The sequence below is a fragment of the Python bivittatus genome, unplaced genomic scaffold (assembly GCF_059951505.1).
Source record: "Python bivittatus isolate LINGU-HERP-01145 unplaced genomic scaffold, Pbiv_v1 ctg000740_np1212, whole genome shotgun sequence".
NCBI classification, from domain to species: Eukaryota; Metazoa; Chordata; class Lepidosauria; order Squamata; family Pythonidae; genus Python; species Python bivittatus.
The window spans coordinates 565,772-593,243 of NW_028277106.1; the positions used below are offsets into that span (position 1 = coordinate 565,772).

The following is a 27,472-nucleotide window of genomic DNA, read 5'->3' on the forward strand; positions in this document are numbered from 1 at the left end:
TGCAGAGACAGAGCTGTGGGGACACGCCAACAGGGCACAGCAGCAGTGGCAGAGAGGTCCGCTGCTCTCTGCCCAATGGAACCTCCAGAGGCTGATCTCACCCCACGTGGAGGTAAGATGGGCCATTCCCAAAGAGCCTCGCAGCCTTGAGGAGGGGGGCAGAGTCGGCTCATTCTTCATCAAAGGTCCTTTCCCACTACAATAGCTAAGCTGCTTGCTTGGATCAATCTAGAAGCGGTTTTGTGTTTTTGCCTGTCAAGACGTTTCTGATCTGCTTCTAAAGTTGCAGGCATTTTATTAGGATGTGTCTCTCTTCTGGATGGGGTCCTTTTTGGGGGGGGTGGACTGCTTGTGATCCCCTCTCTCCTCTTCCTCTTGCGCACATGCTCGTGTCCAGAACAGAAGAGTAAGTGGCTCCCAGAATGACAGTCTTGAGGACAAAGAGAGGATTTCAGCCGTAAGGCAACCAGAAGAAATGTAGCTACTGTGGTCCTTGGCTTGCAATTCCACCAAGCCACCCTTGAAGGTTTTGAGCTCTCAAAGGCCAAAGGTTGCTTAATTTAATGCAAATCACCAGCTATTGCCAAGGGCGGTGGTCACAACATACTGAATCGATTAATATATGAAGACAATCACAGTAAACCAACAGGAAGATGTTACATAGAAGTGGCACCAGCAGGGCCTTCTGATGTGGGATAGTAAAACATTATTTCCTAATATAATTTTTGATAAGACTGAAATTGAGCAATGCTCCCCTTTTATTAAATCAGTGGCTTTAGCGCCTGGAAAGGGAGCTGTAAGGCCCCAATCAGCAGACGCTCTCCTGCACCGGTCTCCCAAGGGCACCGCAGCCAGTTCCTCCCACGTCTCAGTTGGGCTTGTGCAGAACTTCCCACGCGACTCACTCCTCCTCAGTGTATGCCATCCCCACACAAGCACACCCTGCTTTGAGGAGCCCCGCACTTCCTGCGTGACACCTTTTTTTGTGTTCCACTGCAGTCATTTGGGAATCTGAGAGCAACTCGAGTTCGGAGGAAGATGCGGATGGCCAGGTAGGTGGGTCCCTCCAGCTACCTCTAGTGTTCCGTCTTCAGAAGAGGCCACCCCAGGCAGAATGCATGGACCGATCTGGCTCCTTGGGGGGTGCTCTGCCTCCAAACCTCACAGCGCAGAGCAACAACGCCCTCGCTTCTGCTCCTCCTGGGCTGAGATTTTGTAAAGAAAGCCGTGTGCGGCAAGAGCTCCCTTTCTGCTCTCTTATTTGGTACCAGAAGATACTTCCAATGTTGTACAAATAGACATCATGGTACTTGTTAGCTGCATTTCCATAATATGATAAACTTGGTTAGTTTTAATCCTGGATACATACACACATTTGCTGACTTGGAATCTTGTACAAACTCAGTCTTTGCTTATGCTTCTCTGTATTGTGCCAACCTAAACACGGTCAGTTCAGTAACCAAGGTAAACGGGTTGGGCAAGTCGAGCCTGGTGATTTGTGCCTCGAGTGAGAACTCTGGGTCCATTCGTTGTCATCTGGGCTGTCCACCGTATTCTCAGGAGTCTTCTCCAACACCAAAGTTCGAAAGTATCAGTCCTCTTCCTATCTGCTTCCACAGAGTGTCACACTCGTTCTTTAGTAGAACTATTAATAAAAATATATTTCTTGCTCTGACCATAGAGTTATCTATCTCGTTCTCCACTCTCTGGGGAGATTATAGTTGTTGCTTTTTAAGAAAACAAGCTTCTAGTTCTCATGCAGAAAGAACAGGAAACTTCATGTGGAGAAGAGTTTTTCCCAGGTCTGGTTTCCAGCCAAGGCGGACCATCCTGCCCTTGCAGTCGCCGCTTCACTCAACCTCTCACCTCCCACCCCAACCTTGACCTCCATTCCACGTCCTGGCAAGCAATCTAAATTTAGGGGAAATTGTATGAACCGCCGTGCTTAGCACCGCAGGCACTTCATTGCAGCAATTTATTTTTAAAAAGAAGAGTGTTTTAAAGAATATTTCAGTAGCAGACAAATGTGTAATTTGGTTCATTTTTACAGGAGACCCAGATTTTTCAGGAAATGGCTGAAACCAAGGAAAAAATTGCAGAAATTGAGCAAGGTACGTCAATGTGTACATGCAGAGAGAATTTTCCTTTTCCGCTTCTCTAGAGGGACCTGAGGACATGCCCTGCTGTCAATTCATGAGCTTCAAATCTGGTTTGCAGACATTGAAACCAGAGTATAAGAATGTCTACTGTAGGGTGCTGTTCTTTTCGTTGTTGAGGTTTTGGGGGGAAGAAGTACAACATGTGGGTCCAGGAGAAAAAATGAGCAGTTCAAAAGAAGTGGGTCATTTTTCCCCATCTAAAAATTCAGGCCAGCCGACTGATGTGAAGTGAAAGGAAGGAGCAGAAGCCCTGATTGATCATCCATTTTCCTTCTCCTGGAAAAGGTTCTCCAAGCCAGAGTTTCCACCATAATAGAAATGAGGCCACCACATGGTCTGACTTTCCAGACCAATCCTGTCACCTTGATCAATGCCATGATGACAGCCTGACATCCACATAAGGCCAAATCAGATACAATAGTTGGGTCTGAAGCTTTGTGTAGCAGTCAATCTGCACCCTCCCCCAGGGTATATAGGGGAGGAGAAGGCAATCCCTGAGCCAGTTTAGAGATCCGGCCAAATGTGAGATAAAATCAATTTATTGAGCTTCAAGAAGAGAAAAAGCTCTTCTGTCCAGATATATTAGTGCAGATAGAAGCCAGCAAGTTTTCAGAAACCATCACCTTCACAGCTTCATCCTTAAAAACAAGGCTTCCCTCTATCTCAAGACCTTGTAATCTTTTTGGTGAGTCCCCCCTTCAGGGCTCTCACATACCTTCTCCAAAGTCATCAAAACATGTCTCCATTCCTGCTGATTTGAGTGGCGAGGACCTCGCCCAGTTCAGGATGTGAGGGGACCCCACAACCATGGAACAGACGTCATCATGCTGGGCACAATGCTGGACACGTTGGCTACCCAGGAGACCACTAGATCACAGCAAAGAATTAAGATGTTCTGGGTCTCCTTTCTACCATCTGGTGGCCACCCAGAGCTCTGCAGTCCAGATATGGCAACCCAAGTTATACCATTTGACCACTGAGCAGTTCAAAACTTCTCTTTCAAAATGGCTTGAATTTAGTGATGTTCTCAGAATGGTCCCTACAGTCCACCTCCCCTTAAATCTCCGAGCAAGAGATACAGATGTGGCATAAAAACAGGCAGAGCTTGGGTTGCACCATCACAACCACCATCTTGATTTTTTGGGCCACACTCTGTGGACACCCCTGATGAGGGTTCCTAGTTTGAGGGCCACTGCTCTAATCCACTTGTCTCACTCTTTCCATTCCCAGCTTCTCAAGCCCTCTTAGCCGAGTTGTCCGCCATGGAAGTGGAGTACGAAATTGAGAAGAAGTGCCGAGAGCGGGCAGAAGCCTTTGCCATCCAGGTGAGCAGCATCCCCTCCAACTGAGCGATGCCATTTAGTTGGAGAAAAAAGGCTGGCAGATATCTGTGAAGGCCCTTTAAGAGTTTCCAGCCAAGTTCACCACTGAAAGTCTAGTTCTGTGGGCATCTCCTCACTGGCACCATTTCCCTTCCCCAGTCTCTATAAAAGGCTTTGAAGGAGGCTCTGGGTCCTCTCACATCCACTGGGCCCAAAAATGTTGAGAATAGCCACCGGTAATATATTCAGGGCACCCACTGCAAATGAAGCAGCCCAGCAGCTGAAGGCAGACATTGGTGTGAGAGCACAGAGGTCCACAACTGGTTTTGGGGTGTGCCCCACAGCAGGGCTTCAGTTTTCCTGGGGTAGTAATTTCCCCCAAGAGTAGGCAGAGAGTCCATTTCCTTCTAGTAGAGTGGTGATGGCGGCGGCTTTTATGTGCCTTCAAGTCAGTCGTGACTCCTGGCGACTGCCTGGACAAGCCCCTGCAGTTTTCTTGGCAAGATTTTTGGAAGTGGCTTGTTCTTGCCGTCTTCCTAGGGCTGAGAGAAAACATAGGAACATACGTAGCGTTCCCCAATGGTCTGTCCTCACAATGACCCACCGACTGCCCAAGGAAGCCCACAGGTCTCCCAACTGATGGTCTTCAGAGGCCGTCCCACTGCCATCAAGGCTAAGAGCCATCGATCTCCATGACTTCCATGAATTGGACTAGCCCTTTCTGGAAACCAGCCAAGCTGGTAGCCAGTACCACATCTCGTGGCAACCAATTCCAAAGTCCAATTACACATTGTGTAAGAAAAATTCCTTGTGTCCGTCTTGATTCTTCCAGGATTCAGTTTCAATGGGTGACCTCTGGTTCTAGGTTTTGGGAAGGGGAGGGTAGCTTCCCCGCGTCCACTTGACCCACCCCGTGCACAATGTTGTGCACCTCCCCTCTCATTCACCTCCCTTCAAGACTAAAGAGCCCCCAGTGTCGCACCTCTCCTCGTAGGGAAGCTGCTCCAGCCCCGGGGCCATCGTAGCTGCCCCCCCGAGCCCTCTCCAGCTCCACTGCAGCCTGTCTGAGTGCAGCGACCAGCACTGCACACAATCGAGGGGGCCTGGCCCGGAGCCCCCCAGCTGGCTTTGGGCCTATGGCAGGACTCGGACTCACACTCTCCCGGCTGCTCGCCCGGTGCCTGAACCACGACACCAGGCCGGCTCTCGGCAGAACGGATGTGTTAAGCGAACGAACAACAAAGCAAACGTGTGCATTACAGAAGTAATTACGTCTAAGAGCAACACTGCACCACACCAAGATCCATGATGGTTTTCTTCTTCAAAGGCTCCTCCTGCCTCCTCCACTTCCTTGCACCTTAATCCTGGGGCAGACCTGCCGGAAAAGGGGCCTGGCTTTCAGGGTGCAAAGAAGAGGCCAAGGCGGGCTCAGGGGCCGCCTCATCCCTGGTCAGGAGGGCTGTGCCAGTAATTGATTCGGGGCTCCGATTCAGCCTGATTGACTCCCCCAACTGAGTTGGCAAGTTATTTGGATGAGGTGTTTCGCCCCAGCTGAGATCATTTTGACAATTTCAGCTTCCACGCAGAATTGGTTCAGAGGTCCAAACCATTTTGATTTCAAAAATTCAGTTCAGATATCCGGCTCAAATCCAGGCAGGTTTCTGAGCTGAACTGGGTTACCTGTCCGAATCGATCTGGGCGCTGGGTTTGGATCTGGTCTGAGTCGCGCCTCCCTCCAAAGCAGCCAAGGAGGGCAGCATCTCTCGTGACACACGCGAAAACTGGTGGGGCTTTAGTGGCACCGTTGTGGCTGCCATCTTGACTTTTGTGACCCTGCCCGGGGGACACCCCTGCCTCCTGCTCTGACCAGGTCCCCTGCGGGCGGGCGCTGGAGGCGAGGGCCTCCCTGCACCAGGGGAGGCTCCTGTTTGGAGCAGGTCCCTCCTCCCTGAGACCCGCTCTTCACCTCGACAGGTGAGCCGGGAGAATGTGAAGCTGAAGCAGATCAGCGGAGCTCAGATGCCCGGGCTGGGCCTCCCCTGGGGGGACTTTGCGAGCGGGGGCAGCGCAGAGAAGGACGCTCAGGAGTCAGCCCTGGACCCCATGGGCCAATGCCTTCAGCAGATCAAAGGTCAGCCTGGCATCGTGCCTTCTCCTCCCCAAGGCGGAAGAGCCTCTCCTGGCGGTCCTGCTCAGGGGGCAGGTACCAGGGGGGGCGGGGGCCTGGCCGATCCATTGGCTCCCAGGTGGGGCCTGGGCCAGGGTTCCACTCGCCCTGCTTTCTTCAGTGAACCTGGGTGCTGGGAGCCCACTGAGGCAGAGAGGGGTGGGCTGAATTCAGACAACATGCCAGGCTCAGTGGAGGTTGGCTGGAGAGCGTGCCAGGGGGTCGCGGGAAGGTGCATCTGGAAAACGGAACAGGGAGGGAGGGAAGGAGGAGAAGGAAGACAGACCTGCTGCTGGGCGATTGCGAGAGAGCCCAGCCCCTTCCCCAGCCTAGGACGATGCAGCTGCTAGGACGGGGCAGCCACAATCGGGAGGTTTGCGGGGCGGGCAGAGGGCGAGTGCGCTGGAGCCGGAGAGCCACAAACGTCTCCGCTGGCCGACCCACCGACCCACCGACCGGCCGCCCGAAACCCGCGAAAGCCGAAAGAAGCGCAGCCCGCTCAAGGCTCTGCGAGCGCCGAGGCGGCGGGGGGGGGGGTGGCGGGGGCGCGAGAGCTGCGCTGGCGCCCTCGTGGGACGCAGGCAAAACTCTTTGGGGGGGCGAGAGGATGACCCCCCCAGTATTCCCTGCCGAGGGAAAAAGGGAACGCTGCGGGCCCGCGAGCGCCACCTCCCGGCCTCGGCGAAGCGGCGCAGAAAAGGAAGCCGAAGAGCGCGGGCGCCGCGACCGGAGCTGAGCCGCGGAGGCAGAATGGGGGAGACGGAGGGTTTCCGCAGCAGCAGAAAGGCCTAGAAATAGAGAGGACATGGCACTGAAGGCGCACGGGGTCATAGCCTCGGGACGACGACCGTCGGCACAGGAATTAACCTTCCTGGCATCAAAACTTCTACTTTCCGGAGCCGGCTGTATTTTTGTCGGGAAAGTAGAGGAACGAGGGGAAGATCCTGCTTCCCCTCATTTTTTTGAAAGATGCTCGATTCTTCAGGGTGAGAAGAGGACGTCCACAACTGCAAAGCGGCGCCCGCCAGCCTAGCACCCGCTTGACCTATGAGAGGGCCCCCAGAGGAGGTGGCCCCCATAGGCCCCCAGATGTTGTTGGAAGACAAAATGTTCTTCTTTTGCCCCAGACCTTCAACTCAAGGTGTCTTGGCTGCTGGAGGAGAAGAAAGAATTGGCTGCCCAAGTGAAGGACCTCCAGTCTCACGTGGAAAAGCTCCAGGATCAGGTATTGTGCATCAGCGCCTAGAGCAGTGTTTCTCAACCTTGGCTGCTTGAAGAGGTGTGGACTTCAACTCCCAGAATTCCCCAGCCAGCATAGCTGCTGGGGAGTTCTGGGAGTTGAAGTCCACACATCTTCAAGTGACCAAGGCTGAAAAACACTGGCCTAGAGGTTTGTGGGGTGAAGAGCAAAGGAGGCTTTGGAGCAGAGTTTCTCAAACTCAGCAACTCTAAGAGGTGTGGACTTCAACTCCCAGGATTCCCCAGCTAGCATGCTGGCTGGGGAATTCTGGGACATAAAGACCATACCTCTTAGAGTTGCTGAGGTTGAGAAACCCTGCTTTAGAGGTTCAGGGAGACGAGGTGTTCTTCCATCAGAAGCGAAGGTGACTTGACCCAGACAGGCTTTTGATGAATTACCCGATTTGCTTCTCAAACAGATCTTACACTGGTGGTGAATGCTGTAATTTCCTTCTGGTTAATGTGGCCTCATTTTTTAAAATTATAACTTAGTAACTTTACTTACTTTTGATATATCTTCTGAGTGGAAAATAATGAAAAGAACCCCCTTTTTTTGAGCATAGCTAGAAGAGGAGCGTGCCGAGAAGCAGTCCCTGAGAGTTTTGAAGGAACACAACCAGAAGATTTTGAAGAGGGTCAAGCAAGGTGAGTGACTGAAAGGGGCTCAACTCTCTAGCTGGCTGGCTGGGGAATTCTGGGAGTTGAAGTCCACACAGCTTAAAGTTGCTGAGGTTGAGAAACACTGCTCTACCTGTTTATCCCATACCTGTGCATTCACTGAGCAGGGGCTTCAGCCTACAGAAAACCTGTTCCCTGTGCAAAGTTGATCTGGAATGGATTTTGTGCAGAACTTTCTTTTCTTTTCATTTCTTTGTTCAATTTGCTGATTTTGCCCGGTACTGTCCACATCCTTTGCTATAAAGACAGGTGAGCCTCACATTTGCAGAGCTTGTCGCTTATCTGAGAGCTGGAAATTAAAACATCCAGAGCTGGGAGAGGGGGCTTTTCCTCAAGCCCAGTGAGGTGGTAACAGGAGTGAGCAAGGGATGGACCTCTGTGGCCATCATTTCCCATGATTCGGGGCCAAGGGAGGGTGTGGCTAAGCTGGATCTGGGTCTAATCCTGCAGAGCAATTCTGTTCTTTGGCCCAAGCGCAGACTCCAGTCCACTTGGTGCAGCTCGCTTCTGCACACGTCTGCATGGGTGCTGTGTAAATTCGCTCCTCCAGGAAGGGAAAAGTTGGCGCTCCAATGAAGTTTGGTTGCAACATTCAGCAGCTCCTATTCACAATGTCAGGCGTAATCTGGGGGTCTTCCTGGACTCACGACTCCTGCTCGAAGAGCAGGTGGCAGTCGTGGCTAGGAGGGCCTTTGCACGACTTCATATAGTGCGGCAGTTACGGCCCTTCCTGGATCAGGAGGCCCTCCGCACAGTCACTCATGCCCTGGTCACCTCCGGGTTGGACTACTGTAATGCGCTCTACATGGGGCTACCCTTGAAGAGTATCCGGAAGCTACAGCAGGTGCAGAATGTGGCGGCATGGACAGTTCTCAATGCCCCTAGGAGGGCACGTATAACACCACTGTTGCGTGAGCTGCATTGGTTGCCAGTTTGTTTCCGGGTCCAATTCAAGGTGTTGGTCATCACCTTTAAAGCCCTTCATGGCACAGGACCAGGTTATCTGAGGAACCACCTCGCCCCGGTCATTTCAGCCCGCCCCACTCGGTCCGGCAGAAGGGGCAGGTTGCAGACCCCACCGGTCAAGGAATTTCGATTGGTGGGGTCTAGGCAGAGGGCCTTTTCTGCTGCAGCGCCCGCCCTATGGAACGTCCTTCCTCCTGAGGTCCGGTGTGCCCCCTCCCTCATGGCCTTCAGGAAAGGGATCAAATCCTGGCTCTGCCAGAAGGCCTGGGGGCCAGAGGGGGGCGCGCACCTGTGGAGATGGCTGGTGGGGTGATGGGTTTGCCCCCCCCCAGCATCTTGCAAGTTTTTAGGGCTAAAAACATTATAGGAGGTTCTTAGGACATTTTTAATATATGTTTCTTTTTAATTATTTATAGATTTTACCCCATTGTTGGAGGGACTCGTGTTTTTTTCCCCTTTTTTATTATTGTGAGCCACCCAGAGTCACCCATTGGGGGAGATGGGCGGCATACAAGTCTGAAAATAAATAAAATAAAATAAAATAAAATAAAATAAAATAAATAAATAAATAAATAAATAAATAGTTCAGCACCATTCAAACTGAACGAAGCTTGGGAGACTGAAAAATACTTCTGGGGAAGCACAACGATGCCCATTGGTGAATTGGCAAAAAAGGGGTGTCTTGCAAACTGGAAATATGTCAGCAAGGAAGCACCCGTGAAGGAAATTCAGCCCCAGCACAGACACCCCTGGGAAAAATAACAATAGGAGTAGGCATTAGGACTCCTTGATCAGTGTTGGAGAGAGAAGAGACCTGATAAAAGCTTATTCTGCTAGAATTCCTTTCTGTGGGAAGGGATGGATGGATGGATGGATGGATGGATGGATGGATGTATGGAAACTACAGGGAAAAATGCATGGAACTTCTATCTTTTTAAGAGGTCTGTACCCTAAAAAGCCAAAGAGTTCCTTTAGGTTGGATCTGACCCAGGTAGACGCAAAGGCAATGCCTGTATCTTCTGTAAACCCTGCAGCGTCCCGCTTGGTCACCGAGGAGTATGGCAAGATGTCGCTGCAGTTGGATCTGGAGGAGAAACTGAGGCAGCAAGCAGAAACCTTTGCTCATCAGGTGCGACATCAGTTCCGGTTGTGCACATCTCTTCTCAGCCTCTGGGAGAGGAATTTGGGGCTGTCTGAAAACTCTCAAGGGTGCGAGGACTCTCCCCAGCAAACCGTTGAGGCTGGTGGAATTCAAGGAAAGGGGACAGGGAAGTTCTTAGGTCATTCCCACTGAGCTCCTTTGCCCCCTTGCCCCTAACTTCTCTTCAGCGCCACACCCCTAAGGCGCTGCTTCATCTTCTTCAAGCCCACCTGGACATCCACAGGGGAGAAGATGATGTCACCTAAGGTGCAAATTCTGTGACGACCTAATCGGTGTCCTTGGCCCCAGGATGCCAGGGTGGCCCCTGTCAGACGCAGATGCCAGCCCATGAGCGAGGCAGCCTTAAGTGGGTCCTTAGCGAGCCAGTGTTAGATTAGCGTTTCCCACGTATTCCAACACCCCTGGAGGGAAGTTGAGGACTGGCCACGATCGGAACAGAAGCAGGAGGGGGATTGGCAACGAGGGCCACAATTTTGTGCCAGAAAACCTTTTTGCCGACTCGATGCTGGGTGGGGAGCTCTTCCGCTGCGCAGCGGGGAAAGGGCCAAACCAGGGACTGTAACAAAACTAATAAAATAGATAAGGAAGCAAGTAAATACGCAGTAACGCCACCTAGGGCAAAGGAAGGATTTGTCTTGAATGCAGTGACCAAACGAAAAAGGGCTTCCTCCTTTGAATCTCGCACGGGCCAGCTCACTGCCAGTTTAAATCTGGCATCAGCCCAACCTCTCTGTGTGCCTGATGAAGTGAGTCGCAGCTCCTAGAAGCTGATGCCTGTTAATAAAATGTGTTAGTGGGAAAAGGTGCTCCCAGGCCCCTCCTGATTTTGGGCTCCCATAGACTAACGCAACATCCTCCTGGAGCTGTGACCTGCGGGGAAACTCCAAGGATGAGGTCTGTCCCTAGGTTGCCCCATTGCAGCTCCCGCTCTCTCTGAGACCTGGGTTTCCTCCTGGGCCCCTTCACAGATGCTGGTGAAGCAGAAAGAGGCCAATCAACAGAGCCTGATTCTGATGCAGTCTGTAGGAGTGGACGGTCAGCTTCTTCTGGCCTTGGAGGAAGTGGCCAAGGTGACAGGGCAGCTGGAGAAAGCCAAGCTGGAGCACGAGGCCAAGGTGAGCCGACGGACCTTGAGTTCCTTCCTTCCTTCCTTCCTTCCTTCCTTCCTTCCTTCCTTCCTTCCTTCCTTCCTTCCTTCCTTCCTTCCTTCCTTCCTTCCTTCCTTCCTTCCTTCCCCCTTCCTTCCAAACCAACTTTCTGTAGCTCTTGCCTTTAGCAGAAAAGCACCCGGTGGGCAGAAGAGGCCCCTGAGAGGGGAGCAGGATGGCCAGTGTTCAGAATGGGCTGCAAGGGGAGCTGAAGGCCAACTGGGAACCCTCCGGCGGTCTCCCCATGGATTACAAGCTGCCTGAATCTTCACTGGCAAACCCTGGCTCGGATGCTCTGAGCAATAGCAGCAACGGGGCTCTTCTGTCCTCCTCTCCCGGGGCGATCTGGAATCGGGGGACATTTTCTCCCGGGGATTCAGCAGCTGGTCCTCTGGTTACTCTTCCAGGTGAAGGATCTGGAGGCCCAGTTGGTGGAACGGCCACCGCCAGAAGAGCTGGCCAAGTTGCAGGCTGCCCTGACCACAGCAGAGGAAGGGAAGGCCTGCCTGGAAGAGCAACTGCTCCGGGCAGAGGAGAAGTGCGCAGCCCTGGAGCAAAAAGGTCAGAGGTTTTCGATGCAGGCACTGCCTCGTTCATTAAAGCCTGTGGCGGGCGGTTGGTCCAGACCTGGCTCCTGCTTAGAAGGCACCATCGGTTTTCACCTGATCACTATTTGGTCTCTAGCAAGTGGGACTGTAGGAAGGTCAAAAAAGTCAAGATGCTGGCCACCGCCTTGCAAAATCAAAGCCCTGCCCCTTTTCAAATGCATTGTTATGGCCACAATCTTAACTTTTTTGACCCCCTTCCTGCAGAGGCCACTGGTCTCTAGCATCCCCGGACTCCCTCTTTGCTTTCAGATGACCAGGGACTGCCCCTGTGCTAGACCAGGTCCTTCCAGGTGCAGCACCCTCAGTCAAAGGCACAGGGCCTCCCGAACGCTTTCCTGCTGGTGTTACATGAAGTCTGAAGAACTTCAGGGAAAGGAGGTGGGAAGAGAAGGCCACCACTGGGTCCTCCTAAGATGCTGAACCACAAATTGGCCAACAACGTTTGAGCCTCGCCTGTTGTGGGAACTCAACATCATGCAAGCCTAGAGTTCAGGCTCCATTGAGTAAACTCTGGCTCTGATAACCATGGATAAGTGTCTCGAATGTCAGAGACTTGGCCAGCGAGGACAGGTGGACCTCCATAAATTGCTGCGAATGAGATGAGGCGGCCTCTTGTCGGTCCTAATCCTATAGAAAGAAATGCGCACAGTGGTTGGCTCCTGACCTCTGCCTTCTCTTGCAGTGAAAGTCCTGGAAGAGGAGGCCAAGACACCTGATGCCCCAGAGGAGCTCCCAGGGGTCCCCCTTCCCCCTCCACCCCCACCCCCACCCCCTCTGCCGCCTCCTACCTGGCCTGCAAAGATGGAGTAAGTGTCTGACCCCAACCCTACAATGTGGGGTTGGCTGCTGTCTCCCTTCGGCCCAGCCACGCCAGCTGGGCACTACAGAGTGGTCGTCCAACACATCTGCAAGGTGGCGACTTCGGTGACGCTGTACCGTAGAACGCTTGTCTTTAAGATCCCAGAATGACTGACTCCCCCCCGGCAAGGTCGGGGTCTTCAGAGGTTTGGGTGGAGGTGTTGCTGGGCGTTTAGTCTGATAGGTGGGGGGGGCGCCCTGGCTGGGCGGTACCACTTCGGATGGGAAGCTCCCTGCCCTGGGAGACTCAGCACGCCAAGGGGAGGGAGGACTGGAGGCTTCCTCTCTGAACATCGTTTTCACATGCAGGGGGCTCGGCTTCCCAGTCCCTCGAATCAGAAGCAGTGGACCCAAGAGCTGCCCTGGGTGGTCCTGAAAGAGGAATGCCAAGCTCTGGCATCGCCATTTTAGAAAAAAAGTCACTGGGTGAGGGGAAAGCTCCCCCCCCAACTTGACAGCTTCTGCCAGTCCACCTTCCCGGGTTACAAGGAGTAACATTGGCCTGGGTGCCCAGTGACAGCCGGGAGACATCCGTGTTGCTTCTTGGCAGTCTGGTTTTACTTTCTTATGGCAGGTCCCCAGCCTAGCCTGCAGAGAGGGTTTCCTGGTGGTCTCCCATCTGCTCCTACAAGTAGTTCACTTTTTGAGAGCAGCCAGATGCACCCAGGGGCTGCCACCCCAGGGCACAGATCGCAAGGAGAGCTTGGCAAAGCCGTTTGGAAGTGATGGGAGGGGAAGAGGCTGCCGGACAGGGAGGTAGGAGCCCAGCTGGGGGGACACGGAGAAAGCTTGACTTCCCTCCTTTCCCTGCCGTTGCAGCCCTCTGATGGCCCTCCGAGAGAGGAAGGGCACGCAGCGTCCGAAAAAGGGTAAGTGGACGTGGGGGCGGCAGGACCTCTTGCAGCAGGCCCAAGGCCCAGAGGGGAACTGGGCAGGGTGGGCCTGTTCCAGAAGGTTTCCCCCCACAGAGTCTTCTCCTGCTCTCACCACCTCAGAAACTGAGCCACTGGGGCTGTCCAAAAAGTCAAGATGGCGGCCACAACCACACGACACGCATTAAAAAGGGGCAGGGCCTTGATTGCACGGCCACGGCCACCAACTTGACTTTCTGGACCCCTTTCCCTGTGAGACCCCTGTAAGTCACTCAACTCAGCTGGGAAAGGATGTGGCCCTCCAGATGTGGTTGGGCTACAATACCCTTCGCCCCCAGCAGCTGGCCACGGGGTAGCCGGAGTTCCACAGTGACCAAAGGATTCACCCCTGATTGGCGTAATTCGGGACAGATCAACAGAAGCCCCTTTCGCACCCCATGTTTGTAGCCGGAAAAGGGGTGGAACGGGGGAAGCCCTATCAGCGCTGCCACCAGCCTCACCACCTGGGGCTGGATGAATCAGGATAGAATTCCCATCATCCCCAGCCAGATGACCAGCACCCAGACCAGGTGGAATTGCATCCCAGCACATCAGGAGGGAGTCACGTTGGGGGAAGCTGCCTCCGAGGATCGCAAAGGCAGGGCAGGGTCATTAACGGAGAGTTTGATCAGTGACTATTCACGACCATCCGGTTTTGAAGTTAGAATGAATGAATGAATGAATGAATGAATGAATATTATAGAACTATGGAGCCTCCATGTTCAGAGGCAGTATGCCACTGAAGGCTCATTGCAGGGGCGGGACTCTTCCTGATCAGCCATTTGGCTGCCCTTTGCAGAATTCACAGGCTGCCGATTCCACTTTCTGGGGCGTTTTCAAAAAAGTTCTTTCCCTGGATTGCTCCATATTTCATATCTGAAGTATAGATCACAGAATAAATAACGTCAGAATGCTGGCATTGATCTGTTTTGGGCTCTGTCCTGGATGGAACATAAACTACAAAATGTGCAAAATGCATCGTGGCCTCGTCATCATTGTAATATATCAGGAAATGCCAGTTTACTAGTAAATTGCACGGCTGACGGCAAAGCCCCCGAGCGCTCCCAGGGCCGAGCAGGCTCTTTCAAAGGCTCTTGGTCCCTTTTCTTATGGACAGGGGACCTCTGTTCTGACGATGCCACAGCCAGAGCCGTGGAGGAAATGATGGTGCGGATCAAGAGCGGAGTGGTGCTGCGGCCAGTGAGAAGGGAGGCCGGGTCCTTGTCCCAGGTAAGCGAAGCCACGGGAGGGGAGGGGAGGGCTGGAGAGGAAAGGCCTGGGGATGAAGCAGACGCTAGTCCCACAAAATCCCACCTGGGATGGACAAGTATTCCAAGCCCTCTTCAGCACGCATGGCTGAGTCACTGTGAGCTGGTTGCACTCAAAGCCAAGTTTCAACCATGGATTGTGCAACAGACCAGTCCTGCTGCAGGGTGAAGTCCCCAGGGGAGTTTCCATGGGTGCCTGTTCCTGTTCAAAACAGCGTCTGAGCAGACGGGAGCAAAGCACCAGCTAATGGGATTTTCCACCTGTATCTTCTTAGCCGTCGTCTGCTGCGGCGAGCAAGCGCAGGAGCACCGCAATGGAACTGCAGGGCCTCCTGGTAAGACTCCCCTTTATGTACGTGTGCGTGTGCAAGCCTACGGGACCTTGAGGGCAATAGCTCATATGTGACATCGGCACAGTTCCATGACACGTTCCCTTGGGTCAACGGGGGATTGAGGCATCACGGGACTTCGCAAGAGGTTAACTGACTCGGTCAGGTAATCCTACCAGGCTGCAGGGTGTCCCCCAAAATATGTTAGGAGAATCCAAAAGCCCACCCGTCCGTCCACCAGCGTGCACCCCCAGGAAAAGAGTGGCCAAAACACTGCCTCTCCATTATAGCGGCATTGGTTGCTGCTCCCAGCGCTGATTGGCCATGAGAGCCAAGCCACACCTACTGCTGCCTGATTGGCCAAGGGCTAATGATGTCATGAAGCTTTGCCAGCACTCTCTAACTCCATGTTTTTCAACCTTGGCAACTTTACCATGTGTGGACTTCAACTCCCAGAGTTCCCCATACCAAGTCCACACATGGTAAAGTTGCCAAGGTTGAAAAACACTAACTATTGGAACTGAGGGGTTACTGGAAAAAGTAGGCGTGTGGGCAAACGGTGGACTCTGCTTAAATTCTTCCACACGGAGCAATTCACCATCGTTCTCAGCCGTTCCTCTGTAGCAAGGCCATCCAATGACAAAACAAACCTTGGTTTTGTACACACACTGTGACATTGCACTTATTTACGAAAGGGGAGGAGCTTGGCTGCAAAGGTGGGATGCTCGTTTTGTTATCTTGACCAAAGCATCGGATCTTGCTGGGGTACACGGTGAGTTGTGCTGCATCACAAACTCTGCCTTTTGGCTGGTCAGGGTGTCTGTGGGGAATGGTCAGAAGGTGCGATGCACAAGGAACAGGTGGAACGTCGAGCGCCCCATCGCAACTGCCCCTTTGACTTTTTTCACCATACCCCAGGGACACCCCTGGTGGGGATAGTTGTGAAAACTCAGCATCCTTGCTCACCGCCCCAGCTCCTTGTGTGAATCCATCTTTAATTACCTGAAAACTAGAACCCGCTCTGCAGGAGCCACACGTTGAAATGATGTGTCTGGAACCTGTTTGTGGGACTGTGTCCACTGAGCAGGCCGTGGGCTCTCCTGCGCCTGCAGGAGCAGACAGCTTGGTCTGCTCACACAAGACGTTTGGGTGCTCCTCTGACGTATCTCTGGGGCGGATGGATGCTCTGTGGCTCCATCCATCCCGCCCTGATGTTCTCATCCCCAGAGTGCCACAAGGAGGCCAGGCTGCCGATCCAGCCGACGCAAGGGCAGCCAGAAGAAGCTCCAGGTGGACAACCAGCTGGAGTTGCTCTTGCAGAGGCGGCGGCAGATAGTCGACCGCCCAGCCCAGACGCCGGCCCTGCCAGAGCCATCTGCCCCAGCTGCAGACCAGAGGCTCCTGGCTTATGGCCCCAGGGCGAGGGAGGGAGACCACGCAGCTTCAGCAACACGCTCCTAAGGAACCACCATCCCAGCGGGTCAGACTCCATGGAAATCAGCAAAGATCTATCAGGTAGGAACCGATTTGCTGGACTACCCGCATGGATTGGATTACTTTTGCTACACGCACCTCAATCTGAGGCCTCTTCTTCCTGCAGAAGACAGTTGTCCAATCTCCCAGTGTCCCAGGACGCAGATCCATGGGTTAACCTATGCACCGTAGACTGTGACTGAGCTGGGTGGTGGCTTCCAAGTATTCTGCATACCTCCCTGCTCATTGCTGAAAATTCAGGGCGAGAGTATTTCCTAGGGGCTGGGGGGTGCAAGAAGCATCACCTTTTTATGTGCAACGTAGGCAAAAAAGGGGGGGCTCTGAATCCCACGGTTGCGGCTGCAGTCCTGACTTTTTGACCTACTGTACAGACTCCTGCAGGTGGTACGCAAAATATTTCAAATTCAAAACAGCCTTTGTGAGCATGCTGCACCCAAAACAACACACACGTTAAGGTTGGAGGGAAAAAAACAGGCTCATTTGCTCTAATTCCTAAACAAGCTTCGACTGTTTCAAGCGATGTCATTTTGATATTCCGGTCAAACGGTCTCAGAGCAGTCCACTTCCATCCAAATGAGTTGCTTCAGCTTCAGATGGTCCGTTATGAGTTTCCTGAGCTTGAAGCAAAGCACGTCTCCCGTTGGCCTAGCACCCCCAATGGTACCCTCCCGGCTTTCCGGAAAGGACTAAAGACTGCTCTGCCAGTGTGCGTGGGGCAGCAAGAATCCTGACCAATCCTGGGGGTGGCTGGCGCCTGATGACGCTCTCTGAGCTACTTGCCAAGGAATATCAATTCTTCGAATGTATTTATTATTTATTCAGGACCATTTTATATTGTATTTTTTATTGATTTTAGCTTCTCTGTAAGCTGCCCAGAGTTGTTTTTCAACGAGATGGGCAGTGACAAATTTGATATATAAATAAAATAAATAAATAAATACTGCAAAGGATCCGTGCTTTTGCTTCTGAGCCCCACAGGAATTGGATTTCCTCTCACTCTCTTGCCCGATCCGTTTGCCCTAGTCTCACGGAGCGCTTCTCTCTTCATTTCCTAAGGTGATTCCGACGAGCCTGCCGCAGAAGCCCCCCTGCATCCCAGACCGAAGACCCCCGCCGTGGCTTGGCTTTAGCCAAGGGCACACCCTTCTGGCCAGCCAAAGGACCTGCCCCCACCAGGAGCCTCGCTCTACACAGGGGAGCAGCTGGGCAGTCTTCCTGCTGCCAGGATCCACTTCCCACCCCAGTCCGCGAACGGCTGAGCCCCTCGCAGAAGCAAAGCCCGAGGTCCTGCTGGTTCCACAGCTGAAACGACAGATGTGCCTATCAAGGAATCCAGTGCTGGCTTCCATCGTTTCAGCAGAACGTGCACATGAGAACTTCCTCCTCCTGGGCTTGGAACAGTCAGCTCCCTTTCTGGATGGGAAGATTTTGTTCGTGCATGATGCACCATTGCTATGAACTGCCAGACACCCATGAAAAATTCAAGAGACACTAACACAGCCGCTCCGTGGGCTGTGAAAAGCTATGATCTCACCCTCACATTCCTCTAACTGCAGCAGAAACATGCTCCACTGGTCACTTTTTTCCACCTGTCTCTGCAGCTTAAAATTGTTTCTTGCCAGTTTTCAAGTGGTGTTTTCCCTCTCGTATCCCTCCGTAAGCCCTCGAGTCGCATGCTTTGTTGCAAGGGTGCTCAAACTGTTTAAAAAAGAGGAAAGCGCTCGTCTTATGCTGCCTCCCGGGGGGTTGATTTCAATCAGGAAGGAATCACAGCATCCTAGGCTTGGATGGGATCTTTCGAGGCCCTCCAGCCCAACCCGTGCCCTGGGCAGGAATCCTCCTGGGCCGTCCAGCCTTTCCTTGAAGACTCCAGCGATGGAGCGCCCGGACTCCAGGCGGCGGTTGTGCCCTGCTCCCTCGGCCAGCTGGGTTCTGCCACCATCTGTCCCAAATAATGTTTTTCTCACTGCTTTTCCTGAAAGGGGCTTTATGCGGCCATTCCTCTGACCATTCCATTACGAGGGGGCATGGCCAGCTGCCAGGCCGCTTTGCATCCCCCCCCCCCGCCTCTGGGCACTGCCAGCCGCGATCCCCCCGCGCCAGCCTCGCAGCCTTGCCGAGGGGAGCGAGCGCGCCCGTTAACGTCCAGCCGCGATGCTTTGCCACCGGCTGCCGCGCGGCCCCTCGCGCCCCGGGCCTCCCCACCGTCCCTTCGGGCGACTCAAGCGGCAGCTCAGCGCCCCCTCGCCCGCCCCGGCCCGCCCCGCGCAGGAGGCGATGAAGCGGCGCCCGCCAGCCTCGAAGGAGCTCCGGGCCCGGGCCGGGTCTCCCCGGAGCGGGCTGGCCTGGAGCAGAAGCGGGGAGGGGAGGGCTCGCCTCGGCTGGCGCCCGCGGGAGGCGCTGCGGGCCCGGGGAGCGGAGCCTGGCCCCGGTGCCGGGTGAGGTGGTGAGCTTCGCCGGCCTCCAACCCGGGCGCGGCAGGGATCACCCGGCTGGAGCCGCCAGTCGGCCGGTGCCCGCTGCTGGGGAAGGAAGCCCGCGGGCAGGGTCAGGCGCGGAGAGGGCCGCCGTGGAGGTCGGGCCGGGCATCTCCGCCGGATCCAGACCATGACTCCGACCCAGCCGCCTGCCCGGGTTGGCGCCGGCAGGTTCCCGCGACCCGCTCAGGCTCAGGCAGATGCGGGCCGCGCCGGGCAGGGAGAGAGAGCCAGCGGGTGCCCGGCGCGCGGGCGTTGGGGAAGCAGCCCGAGAGAGGAGCGTTCACACGCCGCCCTTCGCCCGGACCTCGAAAGCCCTCGGGCTGCAGGCGGATGACGCGCCAGGCTTGGGGACTTCACGCCTTGGTTGGGGGGGATGTGCTTCGCCCGCCGTATGAATCCAGCCCTCGGGGGGTCAGTGCGCTGCGGTCACCAGCTGGGGCTCCTTCCGTGCCCGGCCTCGCGGGTCCCCGTGGGAACCGGCCTCTCCGGCGGCCCCCGGGTTGGGCGAGTCCGGACAGAGCCTCCGCCTCCCTCCGCCTCCGCCTCCCCCGCGCGCGAGAAGCCCGTCCATCACGGGGACTAAGCCCGCCCCCGCGGCCTGGGCACAGTTGCCCGGCAACGCCTTGACCATGCTGCGCGGCTGCCCGGTGCACCAGTCCTCGCGAAGGTGGGTGGCGGCTCCGTCGCTCGAGACGCCGCTGGCCCACCGCGCGGGGACCGCCCGCGCCTCCACCTGCAGCGCCCCCTCCTTCGCCGCCGCCTCCACCGGCCAGGGCGGGCGGGGACCACAGCGCCCATCCTCCCGTCCTCGCGCGGCGCCGGCGTCCTCCGGCCGCTTCCAGGGGGTTTCCAGCGGGGGAGCCTCCGCGGCCCAGCGCGGGATTCGTGCAGCCCGGGGCGGAGGGTGTCGCTTTTTGTCCTGCTGGGGGCTCCCCCGCTGCCCCCTAAGCCAGGGGGCGCTGCTGGACCAAGCCCCCTCCCTTCGCCTGTGTCTGGAGATGCTGGGAACTGGGGCTGACGCCGGCCTTCCGCCTCAGCTAGTGTGGGGGGCAGAGGTATCTGGTGCAGAAGGCCAGAGGCTCCAGGCCAGGGAAAGGCCGTGTCCGCATGATTCGCATCGCACGATTTGCATCGCCTGGTTCCCAAGGGACGCCCTTCTGCTCCCCGGACCACAAACCGCCTTGGCGGGTTAGGCTCACGCCAGGAAAAAGCCGACCAGGATGGCGGCTGGAGCTTCATGTATTGCGTGAAAGCAGCCACAGAGCTGGGAGGGACCTCGGCGGTCCTCTGAACCACCCCCTGCCTTTAGAGCAGGCCTACTCTAGGCTTAATTTTATTCCGATGATCTCAGTTGCTCCATCCTTTAGGAAAAAATCAGGAGGCGTCCAGAGGCCCTTTTCCGACGATCCCATTGATTCCAAGGCAGAAGCTTTCGTGAGCTGCAGCTTCTACCTTGGAATCAAATGGGATCGTCGGAAAAGGGGCTTCAGGACGCCTCCTGATTGGGGGCCCCCATAGCCTAACCGACTCTCCTCCAGCCCCACCCGTCCTTGACCTCCATCAGCTTTTCCAAAAGGGGCAACAGGAGGGACTAATCAGCCTCTCTGCCTTGCGTTTTAGCACCGTCAAGTCTGCCAAGCATGGCGGCACCAGGTACCGGTCGCGAGAAGGACACTACGCTGCCAGCGTGGGACACACGCAGTGGCTCCAGATCACCGTGCAGAAGGCTGAGAGCCCGACCCAGTCAGATATTAACGTAAATGCTCCTTTGCTTCTGGTGGGAAACGGCGTCCTTTTTCTAGTTCTGGGAAGTTGGCTATGGCCGCCGATTCCACACCACTCCTTTGGTTGGTTGGACGCTCTGGGAGGAGGGAGGGTGTCTGAATTGGGAATCGGCCGGAGTGAAGAAGGGGGCCAGCGGTGGGTTTGCAAAATCCCTGAAGGGAAGGCGGCCTCTGACCCCTGGGGTCCACCATGAGCAAACGAGTCTGTGGGAAACAGGGAGGCTGTTCAGGGAATCTGAAGTTCACTCCCTGGAATCCAAGTCTGCCTGTGAGTGGGCCCATCTTCCCAAGCTATAATCCCACATTGGGAGGGTGCAGCCATAGGAAGCCCCCTCGGCTCTGCCATGGGAAATCAGCTTCTTTGGAGATGGTGCCCCGAAGGTCCATAAAGTCTGGCTGATCGTCCATCCAGCCACTCTCCGCTTCTCTTCTCCACCAGGGCTTCTCCACGCTGCACACTGCTGCGCTGCACGGACGGCTGGACTGCATGAAGATGCTGATTGAGAAATACAACGTTGATGTCAATCTGGCCAGCCTGCGGGGCTGGAGACCCATCCACCTGGTGATGGGCCAGGAGAGCAAGGACATGGCCATGCCGTGCCTCCAGTACTTGCTCAGCAAAGGCGCGGACGTCAATGTGTACGTCTTGTTCAGCAGCATCGCTGGGGGCTGGGGCTGGGGGTCGGATTGTATCCCTTGATCAGAAGCCTTAGGAAGAACCTGCGCATGGCAGGAGTTCAGTTAAAGGATGAGGGTAGGATGGGAAAACCCAACAGAAGTTGTTCCTCTTGGCTTCCTAGGGTGCGTTTCTCGCTCAAAAAGCTAAGCAACAGCTGATTTCAATTCCTTTATAAACCGTAGCCCCAACTGTCCCCAGATCTCCAGCTGACCAGGTAGAAAGCCGCTGCAGTGCTGCATCGTTTACATTTTCTCTCTAAAAATTGGCAATTGAATGGTTTAAACCACAAGCAAACATGAATGTTCCCAAAGGGCACATGTTCCCAAGGGGCATACCAAGGGTTGGTATGGCCAACATAGTTTCCGCCAATGTACTGAAGGTTTCAACCCATCCTTCAAGCTTGCAGGAATATAATCATTGGGCCTTGTCAGCTTTTGCTAAACTCTGGCAGGCTGGCAGCCCTTCAGGCCTCAGAGATGGAGGCCTCCAGGTTGGTGTGAGGTTATTCATTGATCCGCGTTCTCCCTAATTGCTTACGCTTCATCTTGGAAAAGCGTTGGAGGACTCTTGAAACCCATTTGAGCCCCATGCCTCCCTGAAAGCCCGCATTCTCACTTCTCAGGCAGAATCAGACTGGAGTATCTCCGCTTCACAAGGCTGCAAGCGAAGGGCGCGAATCTTGTCTCCAAGCTCTGATTGATGCTGGGGCTAACGTCCATGCCCTGGACAACGAGGGACAGAAGCCCATTGATCTGTGCAAAATGTGGGGCCACAGGGCCTGTGCTAAGTGAGTACGTTGTGTCAAGGCATTGTGGAAAAGAATCATGGAAAGTGGTTCGGAAGCAGCCTTAGAGATCAGCTACTCCGACCCTCTGCCCAGTGCTGGAATCCCCTGCTTCACGGCGTCCCCCAAAACGGCCACCCAACAACACCGAGTCCAGCCCATCGCTCGCCGTGGTCCAATCGTTGCTGAACAACTTTTGCCACTTGGAGAAGTAGGAATGGCATCACCTGAATTCAGCAAAGCCAATGGATGTAGCATCCAGTTAAGGAAGGGCTGGGTGGCCCATCCTGCTTGTCTGGAGAGGTTCTCAGTGTGCTCATGATGGGATAAAGATTTGGCATGCAGGACTTTCCAGCACTTCCATGCGTAGCTTGGATGAAGAGAGGGAAGATGCAGTTACCACCCTGCAGTATGTTCGTATCTTGGAAAGCCAATCCTTGGGTAAAACTTGCAGTGTTTCTCAACCTTGGCAGCTTTAAGATATGTGGACTTCAACTCCCAGAATCCCCCAGCCAACCAACATTGAAAAATAATCCACCCTCAAACTGGTCCTGTAGCAGATCTTCTGGATATAGCTATCACTTTGTCCTTACCACTGTTTCACTTCTAGTTTAGCAATTAACAACTGTAGGTCTGGCTTTTAAAGACACGTGTTCCCACCTGCCAATTTTCAGAACTGTAAATGCTGGCTGGGGAATTCTGGGAGTTGAAGTCCACGCATCTTAAAGCTGCCAAAGCTGGGAAACCCTGGGTTAAAATGTTCCCACAAGTTGTCACGTGCAGATACCCAGCAACACGCACAGATTCGGTTATGTTTCAAGTTCATTCTTCCCATAAATGGCACTTGCATATTTTTATGGCACTTTACACTAAGCTCCTCCCAGGGTAGGGTGATCTTTTGCCTGTTCCTTTCCAGTGTCAAGGCAGGGGAAAATGTAGGAGAATCCCAGTTCTAGAATGTAAAACCCACGTGTTACAGGTACACAATATCGTAAGGAAAGGGGGTACGGCAAGAAAGGTGGAAATGTTTAACTGCTCTGCTCTGCCCCCACAGACGTCTCTCCCACGCCATGTGGAAGGCAGACAAGAAGCACAGGCTGCGGGAGATGTGCAGACTGGAGGCCATTAAACTGGAGTGTGAGATGAAGCAGCAGGAATTCATTGAAAATGAACAGGTAGGTGACACCGGAAAGCAGAACAGAAGGCGAACCTGCCCCTTTGAGCATGGAAGTTACCAGGAGGTCTAACAAGCTGCTTTGTGAGAGGCAGAGTTTGATGCTTTCGGGGGGGGGGGCATGATTTGAATCTGGTTGGGAATTTAATGCGTTGCATTGATAGGGAGGGATGGGGGTGGAGGTGGGGGTGATGGCAGGGCAAATCTGGGGAAAAGAGGCAAAACCATTCATTACCTCCCGCTTGGGGATAGAGCCAAGGTTCACAGCCAGGGTGGTGTTGTGCAGAAGGCGTCGGAATGGGGAGACCCAGGTTCGAGTCCACCCTCCCCAGGGTGTGTTTGGGCCAACCCTACTCTCTCTCAGCCCAGCCTACCTCACAGGGTGATTGTGGGGAGAAATAGGAGGAGGGAGCACTATGGGCATCCCCTGGACATCCTGAATAACCGATAGATCAATGACAGGAGTGTCAGGAGGCAGGATTAAATCCAGGACAGAGCGCCGGTCAAGCACAATCTGCCTAATGCCTGCCTGGGCCTGAGTCCATCCTGCTGCGTCCTGCACTCGGGAGCGAGAAGGAGCCTCGGGTTGCTTTGCTGTGACGCCTGTCAGGTGCCGGGAGAGGCTGAAATGGGCTTCCCAACTCAGCCACTTTCAGATAGGTGGGCTTCAACGGAAACGTCCCCCACCCAATGGTGTTTCCTAAGGGCTAGGCGTATGCAGCCCCCTCCGTCTCCCCAGGGAGTTTGCAGCCCTCTGAGCCCGCTTCGGCCCTTCTCTGCGGCTGCTACGGTTCCTCTGAGCCTCTCTTCAGGTGGGGTGCCCAGAGCCAGACAGCTTCAGACAACACCCGGTTGTGTGGGTCTGCGCGGCAGTGTGCAATCCATTACAACGCCAAGGTCCTGTTCACGCCTGTAGGCCGGGCATCCTCCATGTGCAGATTTGACCGCCTTCTCCTGAATAAAGGACTTTGCATTTATATCTCTTGGCATTTGTAGTTCTTAAATTTCATGAAGTTTATCTATCTCTCTTAAATTTCATTACATTTCATTCTAGCGCAGCAAAATAATGTTGAAAGTTACATTTCTGTCTTCCAAATCTATAGCATTCGCTTTCATTTGTCTTGCTGGCAAAGTCGCTAAGCCTTTCCTCCCCCTTTTCATCTCCCATTAAGGAAAACGTTGAAGAGCAGCTAGAGATCTCCGGCTGGTGCCTGCTGGGGTGGCCAGCGCCAAAGAGGCCATCAGCTTGCCTTTGGTAGCGTTGCCCACCGGCTAGTGTTAAGGGAAGCCGCCTGCTTCTCCTTTAGATTCCAGCGTTACCCTTGTTTTGTGTGGGTTCATCTTTTGCGGGGGGGGCGGGGTCAGTCACGATCCTCTTAGCTTGAGTTGGTAAATGCCTCGGCGTGTCTGAATAATGCAGGAGCATCCTTGAAAGAGCTCAGCACTTTGGCAAGCGGATTAGCGCCGCCGTTGCAAAGAGATCATGTCTCGAAAGAAATCTTAGCTAGTAAGTGCAGCTCTCTAAAAGTGGGGGGGGGGGGGCTGAACGGCTCACCTTGGGTCTGGGGAGCCAGTCTTGGCTCCTTCACCAGCGCGCGAAGGAGTGAAATACAGGCTAGGTCTCGGCAGCATAGGATGAGCAAACCAGCTTCTCTGCCTGGGCTCAGGAAACACGTTCCACTAAATGGGGGTTTTGTTGACTTGCATTTCTATATTCGTTCATTTATTTCAATTTCTGCGGTCACCCATCTCAAGTTCATGGCTCTGTGTCGCTAAACGAAGTCCTTAAGGCCCCATGAAAGGCCCACAGGGTCGGGGCCATCTAACCTTGCGGGGATGATGTTCCAAAGGGCGGGCGCCACGATTTGTGCCTCCGCGTGCTGCAGGATCCCAATGACGGGCTGGTTCTGCAAGCCAGGGTTAGCTTCTTTGTGCTTCCATTGCAGAGGGAGCTGAATTTCTGCAACATCTTGGCGTTTGAAAATTGGCTCATGAAGAAGGGCCTGCCGTTGCCCACTAGAAGCGTCCTAGACTTTACACTCTTTCGGCGTCAGTCGGTGATGCTCCGCAAGGTGGCTGGGGAGATGGCCAGCCCGATCCCCTCCCTCAGCCCCCTGTTCAAGGGGGGGGCCTCAGAGGTGGCCCTCAGAGTGCTCTGGAAGTACCGGCGCCAGAAGCCATGGAACCTCAGCACCAACCTGGCCTCAGAGCCCGCCACCTCCATCTACCGGCCACCGCTCGTCCGGCTGGGTGTGGAGCCAGAGAAGCCCACGGAGCACGACTTCACCTCCTTCTTGTTCCTCTTCAAGAACGCTTTTGGGGAGCCCGTGATCCAGATCGACAACATTGGCAAGGTGAGCTCCGTCCCTGAGCTGCCCTACGAGGACATTAAGAAGAGCCTCTACCCCCACATCAAGGCCACCCGCCTGGAGGTCCCCAAGGATTTCCGGCCAATGCACATCTTTAACCTGAAGCACCGGCGTCCCGTGGGCCCGGAGCACTGGTGGACAGACCAGATGGCCCTGAGCTTGCGGGAGACCCTGGACCCCATCTTCCTGAGCACGCTGAAGACCCACTTCTCCACCTACTGCAGCTCTCAAGCTCCAAGTCCAAGAACGGCCGCAGTGGAAGAGCCTCCCCCGTCCCAAGCAGATCTGCCAGCTGTGAGGAGGAGCCCCCTGCAGGCCCTTTCCACTGTGCCCCCAGAGCAAAGGGGACACAGCGGAAAGGGATTGCCCCCCCACCTCAGAAGTATTTGATGGGGATTAATTTGCAGTGCTCCATTTTCTCGTGCGATTGATAGAAACACTCATTAATAAAAGGGCCTTATACCAGCTCCTCTCCCGCGTAAACCATCATTCCTCAATCTATAGGAGGAATTCAGTGCTCCAAAGTACAGGCAATTTATCAATCAGTCAGATGAATGAATAAAGTGCCTCCCTTTCATGGTCTGAACAGACTGTTCAGACCATGCTGGAAGGATTGGAGTTTCAAGCAAACCTATTTTTTTGCTCAGGACACCTGTTTCAAACATGTAAAAAATAGGCAGAGCTTGGGTCTGACCACCGTGATGACTTTTTTGACCATGCCCTACAAACACTCTGCAAGCCAGCTGGGGAAAGCAGGCTGCCCCCCTGCGTAGCTCCCTGATGGACTAGGACACATAAAATAAAGATGGGAAGACTGCCACGTGGAAAAACGTGGAACAGCAATCAAGCGCTGATAAAAGGGTGCATATGCAGCATCTGAGGTGGCCTCTGGCCTTGATACAAACACCAAATGCTTAGCCTCGTGCTGTGGGGCGCTTGTGCCCCCTGGAGGCCCAGGAGGAGCATGAAGCTGAAGGCCAAGGTTTGGGCAGGGGGCGCTGGGCTCTGCCGGGCCTCCCTGGGCGCCCAAGGGTGAGCAGCGGGTTCAGAGCAGAGCCGGCCTAGGAAGACTGGCAGGAGCAGCCCTTTCGTAGGCCGGGGTCTCACAAGGCCTGGAAATCCGCAAACAGCAGCACCAAGCGAAGGGCTGATGGGAGGGAAGAGGCAGCGAGCAGCCTGGGGCACACAAGAGTCAGAACTGCCAGCTCGCTTGGTCCAAGCTGCCGTCTTCGGGCAACTGCTGGAGTAGAAGGAGCCGCGGGCATGCCAGTGAGGGATGGCTGGCATGAGGTGACTGAGTGAGGGAGCCACGTTGTAAGCAGTTACGCTGTGCAAAGCCCTCCAGTCTATTTACAAACAGCTCAGGTCTCCTTTACTGGAGGAAGAATGCGAGCCACAGCTGCCCGCCCATTACCTCCTCTTGCACCTAAGTGAACGCCTGGCCTAGAAAAGCCAGCCCCACCTAGTGACATTGCACATCTGGGGACACAGATGTTCCCAGTTGCCTCCCAGCAAGAACCAATACAGGCTTTCAAAATAAATCAGTAGGGTGCCAGTGGGGAGGGAGGGGCAAGTAGGACCTACTTGGCAACTGTGCCCTCCAGGAAGTCCTCCTGCTATTTATGAATATACCCAATTACACTAGATGCCATGGAAGAGAATCAAGGTAAGAAACAAGAGGGGGCTCTCGAAGCTGATGCTCCAATTTTAAAACCCAGGCCAACCGTTCCCCCCCCAAAACCCCAACTCTCTCTACCTCCTGATCATCAGAATGCCCACCTCACAGCACTTGGCACTAGATCAGAAAGCTATTTTGCCAATCTAGGAGCTGCGTTTTCAGGCCAGATCCAACAACCCAATGGCCGGCCGACCAGCCTATTCTTCGTGCCTGTT

At 54.5% G+C, this 27,472-nt stretch overlaps 2 protein-coding genes across 2 annotated transcripts; both read left to right on the forward strand.

Moving 5' to 3' along the window:
- LOC112540952 (shootin-1-like) lies at positions 1-19,702 on the forward strand. The gene is made up of 16 exons (XM_088128776.1): positions 1-112; positions 1,000-1,052; positions 2,051-2,111; positions 3,390-3,484; positions 5,456-5,612; positions 6,776-6,873; positions 7,451-7,532; positions 9,566-9,660; positions 10,662-10,808; positions 11,249-11,402; positions 12,132-12,255; positions 13,127-13,176; positions 14,336-14,448; positions 14,762-14,821; positions 16,043-16,330; positions 17,366-19,702. Exons 1-15 carry the CDS (start codon positions 76-78, stop codon positions 16,274-16,276), a joined length of 1,560 nt encoding a protein of 519 aa, XP_087984902.1. The 5' UTR covers positions 1-75; the 3' UTR covers positions 16,277-16,330; positions 17,366-19,702.
- Positions 19,120-26,133, forward strand: ANKRD53 (ankyrin repeat domain 53). Its single transcript, XM_088128763.1, has 6 exons — positions 19,120-19,288; positions 20,235-20,545; positions 21,013-21,212; positions 21,875-22,039; positions 23,091-23,211; positions 25,157-26,133. Exons 1-6 carry the CDS (start codon positions 19,120-19,122, stop codon positions 25,967-25,969), a joined length of 1,779 nt encoding a protein of 592 aa, XP_087984889.1. The 3' UTR covers positions 25,970-26,133.
- The last annotated feature ends 1,339 nt before the right edge of the window (positions 26,134-27,472 follow it).